At 37.0% G+C, this 14,514-nt stretch overlaps 1 protein-coding gene across 5 annotated transcripts in view; it reads right to left on the bottom strand.

The window, feature by feature from the left end:
• Positions 1 to 14,514, bottom strand: part of LOC122223115 (leucyl and cystinyl aminopeptidase) — a 101,203-nt gene that overhangs the window by 10,762 nt on the left and 75,927 nt on the right. For 2 of the 5 annotated variants that reach the window (XR_006204057.1, XR_006204055.1), the window contains exons 13-17: positions 11,068 to 11,252; positions 9,472 to 9,633; positions 6,970 to 7,110; positions 6,239 to 6,320; positions 5,151 to 5,362 (exon numbers count right to left, since the gene is read on the bottom strand). Coding sequence is in view for 2 of the 5 variants with exons in the window: in XM_042944264.1 (XP_042800198.1) it covers positions 5,231 to 5,362; positions 6,239 to 6,320; positions 6,970 to 7,110; positions 9,472 to 9,633; positions 11,068 to 11,252 (702 nt within the window). In the remaining 3 variants the exon portion in view is untranslated. Of the gene's footprint in view, positions 1 to 4,986; positions 5,363 to 6,238; positions 6,321 to 6,969; positions 7,111 to 9,471; positions 9,634 to 11,067; positions 11,253 to 14,514 lie in introns of those variants that run through there. The other 3 variants (XM_042944264.1, XM_042944273.1, XR_006204056.1) reach the window with 2 other exon arrangements.

The following is a 14,514-nucleotide window of genomic DNA, read 5'->3' as shown; positions in this document are numbered from 1 at the left end:
AAACATTCATATACATTGAAAAGAGTATATATCCCCACCCTCTCAAGGGAGGGAGCGGTAGAGTAAAAAATTAACCTAAAACTACTCTAAACTATTGCCCACAGAGGCAATAAGGAAAGGGGACAAGAGGAGATTTTCATACAACCGGACCTCCACGTCTCATTAGGTACCCACACGTCCAAGTAAGGGACGCGGTACAAAATGGAATAACACAATATAGTAACAAACACTGTATATACAGTTTTCAAAAGTATATATTCTGCCCTTTGTCCCTTCCCACACACCAAAACTTCAAAAAAACCGAACTACTTTAAAATTATTGCCTATGTAGATAAAAAGGGAAAGGGAGAAGAGGAGATTGCTATCCATCTAGAACTCCACGGTTCATTAGGAACCTACGGGTCCAAGTGAAGGACTGGGTACCCAGTGAAATACTGTAATAAGGAAGTAAAAATGTGTGTGTGTGTGCACACACACACAGATATATATATACATGTATATATATATTTAAAAGTATTTACCCCCGAGCCCACAAAAGAACCCCTGAAACTAATTAACTACTCTACTAGCCATTGCCCATGCAGGCAATAAGGGAAGGGGAGAAGAGGAGATTGTTATACATCCGGACCTCCATGGTTCATTGGGTACCTTCCAGTGTGGGCACCCAATGAAATAATACAACTTGGTAGTAAAAACAGGTATATACAACATGTACACATCCCTGTCCCCACCCCCACCCTCCCCCCAAACCCCACTCCAACAACTATTCTACTAGCTATTGCCCACATGGGCAATAAGGGAAGGGTACAAGAGGAGATTGTCATACATCCGGACCTCCACGTCTCATTAGGTACTTTAATGTCCTCTGAGAAGAGCAAAGTACGAAATGAATTAAGTAATACAAAGTAGTAGCAAACTTATTTATATACATTAAGTACATACCCTACTTCCCATCCCCCCTCAAAAACAAAACAAAACAAAACAAAGTATTAGCTACTGCCCAAGGAGGCAATAAGGAAAAGAGAAAAGAGGAAATCTGTCATACTCTGAACTTCAATTTTCATTAAGTATATATGCATACATGCAAAGGGACATATAAAAATGAAATGTAAAAAAGTAGCATAACATATACACACACACACACACACACACACACACACACCTGAAAGAACGATATACAAGCCCGAGCCCCCAAGACTAGATCAAGACAAGAGCACCCACAGCTACTCTATTAGCTACTGTCCATGCAGGCAATATGGAGAGGGGTAAGTGGGACATGTGTCCTACTTCTGGACCTCCACAGTTCATTAGATATTTACATATCCATGGGAAAGATGAATTAAGTGCAAAATGAAATGACACCCACAAGATAGCAGCAAAAACATCTTGTACACATTTTTAAAAAGAACATACTCTGCTCTCCCCTCAATATCACCATCAACTTCCAAAAAAGAAACATCACATAACTACTCTGTACCTATTGCCCACACAGGCAATTATGGGCAGGTGGAAGAGATTTTTCACAGGACAGAATTTCACTATCAGAAAAAGTTTACAAAGTGAAAGAAAATAAAAACATATCAAAACCACATATGCACATTAAAAAAAAAAAGTATATACCCCCAAAAAGCCACTCAAAGAAATCAATCAACTATTTTATTAGCTATTGAACATGTAGGCAATAAGGAAAGGGAGAAGAGGAAACTTATCATACTTTTGGACTGCCACTTTTAATTTAGTACTTACTAATGCAGAGAATGAAGTGTAAAATAAAAGAATGCAAAAAAAAAAAAAAAAAGACAAAGAACCCAAAAAATAAAAAACAAAACAGTACAAATGGGAGTGTCAGAGGGGGGAGAGAAGAAGCTCTTTACAAAAGAGTTAATTCCAATAAAAACGAAATGACAAAGGCAAAGGGGAGAAAAAGAGTTGCATCTTATGTATGAAATTCAGATTTGCAGAGAATTTGAAATTCTTGTTTTGCAGACTCAGCTGAGAAAATGCTGTCCTCGGTGATGGTATGTGTCCTGAGCTGCACAATCCCATGAAACGAATCGGGGTTACGTGAATTCAGCAGTCCAACTGCAGATTATGGGTCCAGGTGCTTTAGTTTGCATAGACTCTTAAAATACAACTCAGTAACAGGCTACCAATAATCCAACAAACTCAGCACGTAACTTTCATTCCTTATTTTGCTATGCTCAGAAGGGACTCTGCTCTGTACCCAGTGAGACTGATGCAGCACAATATCCTCTATGTACCCAGAACTCTGCTGACAGCTCTTGTTCAATGAAATGAAAACATGAATGGCAAAGAGTATTAACATTTAAGTGGAAGCTGTGCTGGTAAGAAGTTCACAAATAACAGCAACACTTAACTTAAAGAGATCTCTATGTAAAACAAGAAGATGCAGGAAGGCACAAGCCTGGGGTGGAAGCTGACCCCACCTGTGGTTTAATGTATCCAATCTCTTGCTATTAAGGGAACAAACTAGACTCCTTGGATTTCTATTTCCAGATCTCCAAAGCATACGTTTTTCTTCTACAATTCCAGATTTCCAATTTTACCTTTCCTAATAACCTAGTAGGATGTGCCCCTTCCATTACATTCATGTAGATCGTCTCTCTGCAATGAACATAATACTTGAAAACCAGCACTTAACTGTCATGGACCTATGTGCTTACATAAACAAGCGTGCTGTGACTGCTGTGCGTCCATCTATTTGAGCTCTACAAGATGCAGGGGCAAAGATAAGGTTTGGGGTAATATAATCTTCAAAAGCTAGTTATACTTACTATGTAACATGTTCTACTGGTTACTTAACCTTATATTCCTGACTTAGAGATAGTTTTTAGAAGTGCCATACAGAGATGGGTTAGCTTAACATTACAAATTATGGAATCCTGTGGGAAAATGTGAGGGGAGGGCTGCTAAAACTACAAACAACTGAGGTGAGGCCTATAAATAACACTACAACCAGTATAGATCCAGTATCATGGGAATGAACAGCTTTTGAATACAAAGATAGCAATGGATTACAAGTTACCTCTTTTTTAGCTCATGTTTTGATAAGTATTTAAACATCACCCTCTTCCTTCACACACACACACACACACACACACACACACACACACACACACACACTCAGGAAAGATGCTATAATTCGGTACAGGATTTGCCATATGCAGAGTTAACATACATTACAGTAGCCATGTAAAGATGGGCAGGTAAAACTGAAAAGTCTTAACTGATTTTGAGAAGTAGCAAAATTTAAATTCTGTATCAAAGTGGAATTTAGTAATATAACATATGGTAAAAAACCAGCAACCAAAAAACCCCTCAAAGTTTAATATGTTTCCCCACTCTAAAAATATAAAAACACACCAACTTCCCATATCAACTAAACTATCATTCATTTCCGGAAGCACAAGACAAATAAAAACCTACGATCACCCCAGTTTCAATAAGACATCTTTAGAGGATTCTGTGATTCTCAGGATATAAGATTTTGTATTCTAAACCAGAGGTAAATGTTTAGAAAAGACTAAATTGGGGGAAAACACACTAGGACTAAAGAAAGCTAGCTTTTAGCTTGCTAGCATTTTAAATCTTGTTATATAAAAATATTTTCATAAAGTAAAATATAATTTTATACACAATCCCACATATTTTTTGCTTTATACCTGCTAAAATAAAAAAAAAAGGTGTCCTTTCCCATTGATTCTGTGGAGTGTTTTAAGTGCTTGAAAATGGGTATTCACTCTTTTTACGTACATACAAGATGTTTTCAAACAAAATATAAAGTACTCAAAAATTATTAGGAAGAAAGTCTTTCCCGTAAGAATCAAAGAAACTCCACAATCTAAGTATGAAGTCTGCATAGCTCAAAAAATTCAAGTACAGTATTTCTCCTTTGCAAGGAGTGAAAATACCACACAGCTGTGGACATCTTCCCTTTTCTTTCTTTCTTTTCTCAGCCGTTCCTTTTAATCAGTTAGTTTGGCCATGATAAAGACAAAACAAAACAAAACCACTGATTTTTCAACTAAAAAAAGGTACTGTTTTTGACAGTAGAAAAAATTCAAAGCCCACCATATTAAATCTGAATCAAATTACTCCTATCCCACATTCTCTTTATTCCTTTAAGGTACTATGGTGAACTTCAAATAAAAATGCTCAATTTCTCAAAGGCCCTATTTTAAAATATGCTTCTACTATGCTTCTAATATACCCTACCATATAACATGAAAATCTACATGAGTATGATTCACAGAGAAAGTGTCTATGATCAGGTAATGTCAAAGGTAACTTAAACAAATTATTTTTAGTAATAGTGATAAAGTCAGGATAAAAGACACCAGTAGTAACAAAATGCTTGCCATGTATGTAGACATACTTATTTATAACATAAGGTATATCTATGGCAGGGAGTGGTAAAGGTGTACAGATTTGGAGAATTCATAAATAAAATAATTATAATTAAAGCTAACTCAGTTTGAAACATTTTCCTAAAAGATGAAAAAATAATTATTAAATATTTGGAAATTTTAATCTTTTGCCCTTATTACTTAGTTTTTCAATACAACAAAAATTTAAAAATTCTGTAGCACCTGGCTGTTCTGCAGAAAAAAAAATATAAGTTATAGATCTTATTTAAACTTTTTTTCAGAAAATAAAGAGTTAATCAAAACCTCAAATCAAAGTAGGTCTGCACACCTGAGATCAGTTTTCTAACAGTTGTATGATTCATCGACTTCATTACCATAGTATTTGAAGCCAAGTGTTGTACCACATTCAAGTAACATCTATCAATAAGAAGCAACAAATGGCTGACAAACCAGCAGCCTGCAAAGATGATGGCTCCCATGGTAGATCTTTGCTTGTTTCACCATGTCAGTATTTTCCGGATACTGAGAAACAGAACAGAAGGCCAAAACAGATTTTTCCCCCCTATTTCTTTATCTTCAAAGTAGAAAAATTACTTACTGTTTTTGTAGATGTTGGTGCATGTAGGCGAATATAATTTTATAATAAATAACTACATACTTCCCAAAGACAATTCGAAAAAGACAGATGAAAAGTACAGACGGGCCCTGAGCTAACTAGAACTCCTAAGAGTGCAAACAACTTGGCAGCGGTTCTGGCTTCACCTTGGCTTTTTGCAAAAGCAGCGGAGCCCAAGTTAACAAGCTCTCTGAATGGGCGACAAGATGAGGTGCAGGTGTGCATGCTACAGCCACCACGTCAGAGTTTTAAGGTTCTTCTCCATCCATCGGATATTCAACTGAATGACTTCCAAGGCCTCCTGGACACAACGAAGCCGAAAGGTTGCCTCTGACTGATTTTCAAAGAACGCCTGGACCTGTAAGTTGCATGCAGAAGTATTTCAAAAGAAGAAAAGAAGAGTAAATAGTAAATCAGAGGTAACTCTGAATATCCTTTTCAAATAAGCTTTAACTTAGTCATGGCTATACTGATGTCTTGAAAGGAGTAGAAACAAAAAGTACTTTAATATTCAAAGTATTTACACCAAGTTTCTGATCAAGTATGGTGAAATCTGAAGTAATGTTAGAAATGAATTCCTCTTACTCCCACAAGGATGAATTTTTCCAATTCAAAATAGGAAAAAAAAAAAGCCAAGTAATAGTAAATGAAGTAGTCTAAAGTTGGAATTAATGTCCAGTTTTACCCTTGTAATGAAATTTTTTAAAACAATTTTATTACCACTTAAAAAGAAACTTTGTATATGCTGGTTAATTAAAAAAAATTATTTGTGGGGTGCCTGAGTAGCTCAGTCAGTTAAGCGTCTAACTCTTGGTTTCGGCTCAGGTCATGACCTCATGGTTGGTGAGACTGAGCCCTGCTTCCGGCTGGGCGCTGACAATGTGGAGCCTGCTTGGTATTCTCTCTCTCCTCTCTCTGCTCCTCCCTTGCTCGTGCACTCTCTCTTTCTCTCAAAATAAATAAAAAAACTTTATAAAAATTATAAACAATTATTTGTATCAGGAAGAGAAGGGAATATTGTTGAGAATGGAATCCAAATTCTTTCTCATCAGAATTTTTCCTCATTGTTGAATATTCACCTTTTGAAAGTAATCCCAATGCAGAATCACTAGCACTGACCACAGTAGACAGAGAGGAGGGGCAGGAATTGGCATGAGAAGGTACCACCTAACTTAAACCAAGTAGCCTAAGAGGAAAGGATTACCCGATCTCCCTAACATTTTATACAACCAACCTCAGACAAATGTGCCTTTGTTGAAAACAGGTGTGTTGACCCGGCAACAATACTTTGTATGGTATAGGACCCCAGATGAAACCTGAAGAAACACAAATACAAGAGCAAAAAGAGAGAAAAAAAAATGAGGCAGCTGTTGGGAAACAAAGTTCTTGAGTGCAAAGGAAATACTTTACTATAAATTACACAGGCCAAAGGCAAAGTGAAATCCTGCTCCAGGGTAATGAAGCTCAGTGTATTAGGAGTAATCCTACATACACTCACTGTCAGTAGGACGAAAAGCTGGGCAGAAAAAGGCAGGAGTTAAGGATACCCAGATAAATTATTAATCCATTTAATCTATTATTACTTTAAAAGAAATTAAATGCTCCATGTGCTACTGAGGTGGGTGTGAATTCTTAACTGATTCTTTGGCAATGAAGTGGTACTTTTCAAAACACATAACCCAAGAGCTATTCTCAAATAGTCCGTGGCCATGTGAAGCTAAGTGACTAAGTGTCAAGCCTGGTTGGGCTTAATTAGCATTCGAATGGAGCACCACCGTTAATGCCTCACATTATGGAATGACATTTACAAGGGTGGAAATTTCTGGGCGCTTCAGTTCAACTGTCAGTGAAGCATTTTTCCTCTCACAGCAAATCTTAAATCTTGTGAATCAATACAACACTGAGAACATTTTTAAATGCAGAACTGGAGAATACTAAAAATTAGTAGTTATCTGAGACACTTACTTCTGCACAAGCTTATTCCAGTTCTCTTTGACAAAATCCCATGCCAGCAAGTGCCCAGGAAAATGTCGGCCAGCTGTTCTAATGATAAATGACAGCTTCTGCGTTCGGATGATATCTCCACTGAGGCTCTTTTTCATTAACCTGGAGAGCAAAGCAGATTCGGTTTCCAAAATAATTATTCATCATGAAGTGATCACTGAACTTAAAATTAGTACCATTCTCCTAATGAAGGTTCTGAAGCAGTTTAAAGGATGTAAGTTTTGGGTCAGTCTAAGGTTGATCAATAGACTGAAAATTTGTCATTTTTTTTAAATAAAGGGAGAACTCACCAATGAGATAAGGACTTAAATATACTGTCACATAATAATAAACAGTTCTTGATGTAGTAAGCTCATTTATGAAATAAATTCAAATAGAATTTATTACAACCCTGAAGATTGGATTTTTTTCTGTTAAAAACCTTTTTTGATATGAGTAGATAGGTATATTACTACTTTTTTAAAGTTTATTTTTTGAGAGAGAGAGAGATTGAGAGCACAAGTGGGGAAGGGGAAGAAAGAGAGTGAAAATATCCCAAGCAGGCTCCACACTGTCAGTGCAGAGCCTAATGTGGGACTCAGACTCATGAACCATAAGATCATGACATGAGCCAAAATCAAGAGTTGGGTGCTTAACCAACTAAGCCACCCAGGCACCTACTCTTAAAAAATCGGGCTGTTTGATGTAAAAAGCAAGATACATTGCAGAATACACCCTTAATATTAATAGCTAACATTTATTGATACTCTATAAGTACTATATTATGTTCTAAATACTTGACACAAGGCTTGAAATAGGTAATTATTACCTATCTCCATTTTATAGTAAGAAACTGAGGTTATGTAAAATTGTCATAGTACCGTAGCTAATAAATTCTAAAGCTTGGTACTTAAATGAATGCAGTTCTCATGTATCATGCTGTAATACCTGCTTATAGTGGGAAAACACATACTCCCAAGAGAATGCATAATGATTACTTTTTGAATTTTTTTAAATGTTTATTTAGTTTTGAGAGAGAGAGAGAGAGAGACGAGAGAGACGAGAGACAGAGAGAGAGAGACGAGAGACAGAGAGAGACAGAGTGCGAGCTGGGGAGGGGCAGAGAGAGAGGAAGACACAGAATCCGAAGCAGGCTCTAGGCTCTGAGCTGTCAGAAAAGAGCCCGACATGGAGCTCGAACTCACGAACTGTGAGATCATGACCTGAGCCAAAGTCGGACCCTTAACTGACTAAGCTACCCAGGTGCCCCTGCAGAATTATTTTTAATAGGAGGAAAAACCCAAATACCCCTCAACATGTGATGGATTAAATAAATTATGACAGAGCCATACTATTGAATACCGTGTAGCCATAAAAACAAATGAAATAAACTTTATGAACTCACATGGCAAATCTCAAAGACTGTCAAAGAATTAAAAAGAATGTTACAGAGCACTGGGTATAGTATAAACCTATGTTTAAATATGTAAATACCCAGACCAGGACTGACACTGTTAACAGAGAAGAGAGAATAAGGATGTAAGCGAAGGGTCAGATGAGAGACACTTTCACATTTTATTCCATGTTCTTAAGTATTGTTTAAATACTTTATAATGGAAATTTATTAGTAAAACACTACTATTTTAAAACAAAATTACTAATTTATACACAACTTTTCTCTGCTTTCTTGAGTCAGAGGCTGGCTACTACTTTAAAGAAAATGATTATTTACAGTGTATCCTATGGAAAGTGGATCTGGGCAGCTGCTAAGAATATCTCTGGAACACTATTAGGATTTCTCTGAGCAAAGTTATACAAGAGAAGCAATGAGACCCACATGCTTTTCCTTTCCTTCCTGCTGATGACTTTCAAGATACCTTCCTGTTTCTCTCAGTTATTTACAGTGCCTCTACCCTGACACTGATTGCTCTTCCTCCCAGGAAGCCCTACTTATTGCCCTTCTTTCCCCCATGTGAAACAACCATCGCTAGCTTTTCATCAGCTGAATGTTAAAAAGGAAAGGTCTGACAAATCCACATGAATGTATAACCTATAAGCTTTCACATGTCACCTTTTACTGAAGTGTCTGCATTTTCAAAATGATGGCTTGGACAGAGCAATGCCTTGACAAAAAATAATAATAATAATAAAATAAATAAATAAAAAGAAGCACTAATTGTGGAATCAAAGACAACATGTCAGGCGGATCAAAAAGTTTTTAAGCAGAAAGCAGAAGGGGACTGTGATTTCTGGCATCTCCCAATCTCTTTCAGGCGAAGCACTTTCTATCCATCTGTACAGGTCCAATCCCTGAGATGAAGCCCAACACATGCGGGCTCCTCCCCACACCTTCTAAGTCAGGTCTGGCCCACAAGTAAAGGTAGAAAACGGGAGATCCCAGAGAAAATGAGCTCCTCAACCTAGAAGCACAATGCTTTTATGCTTTTAGTTTCTATATATCATATTCCTTGGGTGGTTTCATACCAGTAAAGTTTCCGTACATCCTCGGAGCTGGCAAGAGCCTCAAGTATTTTATTCTTTTCTGCTTCAGAGCCTATAGAGACATACTTGCTTAGTAGGAATGACCAGCCTTTCTCAGTTTGTGCTCCGACCTTGAACACAGTAGTCATGACATCAGTAGGTAGGCTGTAAGAGAGGTACATAAATATGAAAAAAACAAGAGAAAAAATCCTGAATACAAAGGCAAGGAATTGACTAGTGGCGCTTTTGGAGTCAGAGCAGGTAAAAGAAGAGTCTTTACAACTAATAGTCAAGCAAATATTTAATTCAGTTGGCTGCTACTTTCCTGGCAGTGTGATTATAAGGAATATCAATCTAATTTAATGCAATAATTATTCACTAAGCATCCACAAAAACCAGGCAGGCAACTGGCTGGATACTGGGGACGGGAAGAAGAATGAGACCCACTCTCTGCCCTGCAGGAACACAGGGACTATTGCAACGTACAGAATGAATAAATGTATTGCGATATAGTGTGGTAAGTTCCACGGTGGAAATACAGCAGCAAGTGTGGGAAGAGTGGTGAGAAGAGGGGAAGAAACACAGTTTTCTGCCTTTATTAAGATCTCAGAGCTGGAAAGGTCATCTAAATCCCCCACCCCAACTTTCATCTGATGCTTGAATCTATTTCCATAGTGCAAAATAAGGAACATGGAGAAAACCAGTCATCATCAAAAACGTTTCTTCTGTTATGTTATATTCCTAAATTAAAACAGACTTGTTTGACAGCTCACACCTATTTGGATGGGTGCTATCAAAAAACAGAAAACAAGTGTTGGTGAGGTTGTGAACAAATTGGAACTCTTATGCCCTATTTGTGGGAATGTAAACTGGAGTAACCACTATGGAAAACAATACAGCAGTACCTCAAAAAACTAAAAATAGAACTACCATATGATGTAGCAACATCACTTCTAGGTATACATCTCAAAGGACTAAAAGAGTCTTAAAGAGGTATTTATATACCTATGATCATAGCAGCATTATTTGTAAAAGCCAAAAGGTGGAAGCAACTCACGTGTCTATCAATGGAGGAAACAAAATGTGGTATATACACATAAAGGATTACTCAGCCTTAAAAAAGAAGGAAATTCTAACACGTGCTACAACATAGATGAACCTTGAGGGCACCATGTTAAGTGAAACAAGCCAGTCACAAAAAGACAAATACTGTACATTTCACTTACATAAGGTATTTAGAAGAGAAAATAGAATGGTGGCTGCCAGGGATTGGGGGTTGGAGAAAATGGAGATTTGTTTTGGTAAAGAGTTCTATTTTGCAAGATGAAAAGTTCTGGAGATTCACTGCTCAGCAATGTGAATATACTTACACTACGGAACTGCACACTTAGAATATGTTGATAGTAAATGGTATGTTTTATGTATTTTAATACAATTTGAAAAAAAAATTTTGTTTGACAATACAAGTGCATAGAAATCACCTACATTAACACTTGGTTTTATAACATTTATACTTCAGGATGAAAAGATCCTGGTTTCAGTATATGATATTAACTTAAGAAAGAGTAGAGAGTTCATCGGAGTAGAAGCACATGTCACCTTTGAGTTCCATTAGATGCCACCCAATCATCAAAGAGCTTCATGGCAACAGTGCTGCAGTTCTCTAGGCCGTGGGTGCAAGCAAATTCTAACAGGACTGACCGAAGCTCTCGAGTAGATGGGGTGCCTTCATCAGTCCAAGTTTGCTGTTGGATTTGACTTTGAAGTAACTTAAATACCCTGGCCTAGAGAGAAAAAATGTTAATAATAATTAGGACAACCAGAAAAAATCAGGACAGCAAGATCTTTTTTCCCCAACATTTACCCAAGGAGAAAAAGGGGGGCATAGTTATTACCCAATAAATATCAAATGACACATGAAGCCTAAGTACAACTGGGGCAAAACCATTCAATAAGAAAGGCTATTCATAGGCTGCTATAGCCAACGGGGACTCTTAATTATATAACATTAAAAAAAAAAAAGAATTACTTCTATGCGGTAAGGAGAATTTCTTCTGTGTGTACTCAGTGAGATTTTTCCTGCCAAAAAGTATCACCTATAGCCACTGCTAGAAGCCAGTTGAAACTTTCTGACCTCATGACTTTAAATCCATAAACCCATAAAGCAATGTGAGAAAAATGTGCTTCTTTACTGATAGGTACATGTCTAAATGCTTCTGAATCCAATATTAAAGGAATACTTAAAATATCAACTAGCTTGATGATCTAACAAATTAATCTAAACAAAGAGGCAAGAAAATGAGGCCTGCAGGAAAGAAGAGTTGTTTATAGTTATTTCCCCAACCCCCCTCAACTTTTTATTTAAAAAATTTTCAGAGCTATAGTAAAGCAACAAGAATAGTATGGTGAACACCTGTATGTTAGATTCATTGGTTTTTAACACTCTTACAGCCCAGAAAATAAGTTCAAGTTCTTCACAGAGCATCATATTCTTCCAGAGTACCAGTGTTAATACCTAAAATGAATCCTACTTGGAGAGTTTTAAACTGCTGAGGCCATTTTCTTAGCAGACCTTCCATAAGTAAGTCTCTTGTGGAGCTATGAGAATGAAAAGAAGAATCTGTGCAAGAAGGACTCCACATTTGTGATAACATGTCAACTTACTTTTGCTTGCTTCAAAAGCAATGAAATAGAGAACAGACACCTTGTGGAATGTGTGAGTAACAAAGCCTGTGAATCATTGCGAGGACATGAAGTGGAAAAATACTTGCCATGCTGACTGATAATCCAAGGAACATAAAAGCAACGCAGGAGATCCTATTGTATACACATGGCTGCATTGGACATGCTGTCTCCCAGTGGCCTTTCTCAATGGCTTGATAGCAAACCATCCCAAATGAATAAAGAATACAAGAAAATTAAAAACTGCTCCTAACTGTCAAGTAGATACAAAGGAAGAATCAGAGGGGGGAAAAAAAGTTACATGCTTGAAATACTATTTAAAAAACTCAGTGGAGAAAAATGTCAATGTTAATAAGAGTTTACTAAAACATAAAGAAACCAGTAGGGGAAAAAAGGTACTTTAAAGCACTGGAAGCAAGGGAACCCTGACTCTAGAAGATGCTAAGGCCAGTTCCTAAGCAGTTACTCCACTGGAATTATAGGGTACAATTTTACTAATTATTTCTGATACCAAATAGTTAAGATGAATTTCTCAAATAGTTGACTTTACATATATTTCAAATGATAACATAATAGAGCAAAAGATTTTATTTTAGAAATAATTCTGTGTTCAGAAAATTCCTGCTGTTTTAGTTTTATAAGTAATCCAGGTTATATTTTTAATATTAATAAACCATATCGCAAGTACTTCAAACCTAGAATCTGTTTTTCCATGGTTCTAAATTATCTTTTTTTAAATTTAAACTCATTAAACAATAGAATCCAATCCCCTGATTTCATAAAATGAAAATGGCAAGTGGGAAGAGAACAAACCAGATGGGTTAGACAAGCTACAAACACAGAGTATGCAATAAAATGCAAGAACAGTAACACAAAATGATTTTAAAAATAAAAAAGACAGGAAAGATGGCGGCGGCCCTTATACTATGTATTACATTGTGATTTACTGCTTTAATTTTATACTGATATGCCCAGGGAGTTCTTTCTTGGGTCAAGTGAGCTTCTTAAATGTGAAGTGTCAGCTTTTATTGCAAAAGGTTTATCCCAACAATCCCTCATATGTAAAAGAATGACAGACTTGTAAGCGATGAAACAGGAATATGGCTGGGATCAGATGTTAACATCAGATGTGAACAATTTGACACAATTGAAAAGTGTCTCCAGACTCTATGCACCACCATACCACAGCATACATCACTAAATGTGATTCAGAGGTGTGTGTTATGTAGGCATGTGCAGTCTAAATAACAAAATGACCAATATATTTATACAATGCTCTGGTGACAACATAAAAAATTAATTAGACACCAGTATTAATTACAAATACTATCTGAGGATTGGATCCAAGAACTCAGAAATGCCCGCCATTCTAATCTCCAACTATAGTGTCAGATTTCATATTTTGAGAGTGTTGATGGCATCAGAATGTCCTAAGAATGGAATAACAATTTCAGAGACAGTTTCTCCCTCTTGATGACCTAAAGCTAACCTGACCTTTAATTAACAGTCAAGTGTACGACATCTACAGCAGTAAAAGGGCCCACAGGCTCACACATATACACTAAGGCTGCTCTTGCCCTCTAAGCATCAGTCCTCTGGACCCCACCCTGAAGTATGTTCTTCATAAACACACGCCTGCCCAGCAAACAGGAAACTATCATCTAGGATGAAGACGCAGAGTTACTCAAGCATGACAGTAAGAAAATATTCAAAATGTCTAACTTCTTAGATTGAGTTTAGCACCTATGTTCACAGCATAGAGATAGCTTGAGGTAAGTATCAAGTGCTTTCTGACACTAGGCTCTCAACAGAGTGACTGGAGAGAGGCAGGTGTAAGAATGGCTTCTGCCAACATGAAATTTAACTAGCTGGGCAGCTTCAAGAATATTCTGCTAACTCTTATGGTATATTCACTACCAAACACTATCCTTTAATAGTAAAAAAAAAAAACAAAAACAAAAAACACGAGTGGTATGTAGTTATTTATTGCTACCTATAGTGGGTTGAATAGTGTGCCCTCCCCCACCCCCAAAATTCAGGTCTGCCTAGAATCTTTGAATGTAAACTTATCTGGGAATAGGTTTTTGCAGACTTAACCAATTTAAGGTAAGGTCATACTGAATTATGGTAGGCTCTAATCTAATGACTGGTGCCCTTATAAGAACAGGGAAATTTGGACCCGGAAACAAAGGGAGAATGCCATGTAAAGACAGAGGTGGAAATTACAGTGATGCATCTATAAGCTAAAGAGTGCCAAGGATTGCTGGCAACCACCTGAAGCTAGGAGACAGGCATGGAAGAGATTTTCCCTCAGAAGGAACCAATCTGCTCTCCCAGCACCTCAATTTTAGCCTTCTAGCTTCA

This window comes from Panthera leo, chromosome A1 (assembly GCF_018350215.1).
Source record: "Panthera leo isolate Ple1 chromosome A1, P.leo_Ple1_pat1.1, whole genome shotgun sequence".
Lineage (NCBI taxonomy): Eukaryota > Metazoa > Chordata > Mammalia > Carnivora > Felidae > Panthera > Panthera leo.
Note: the sequence above shows the minus strand (reverse complement) of the source record. Positions and strands in the feature narration are given on the sequence as shown.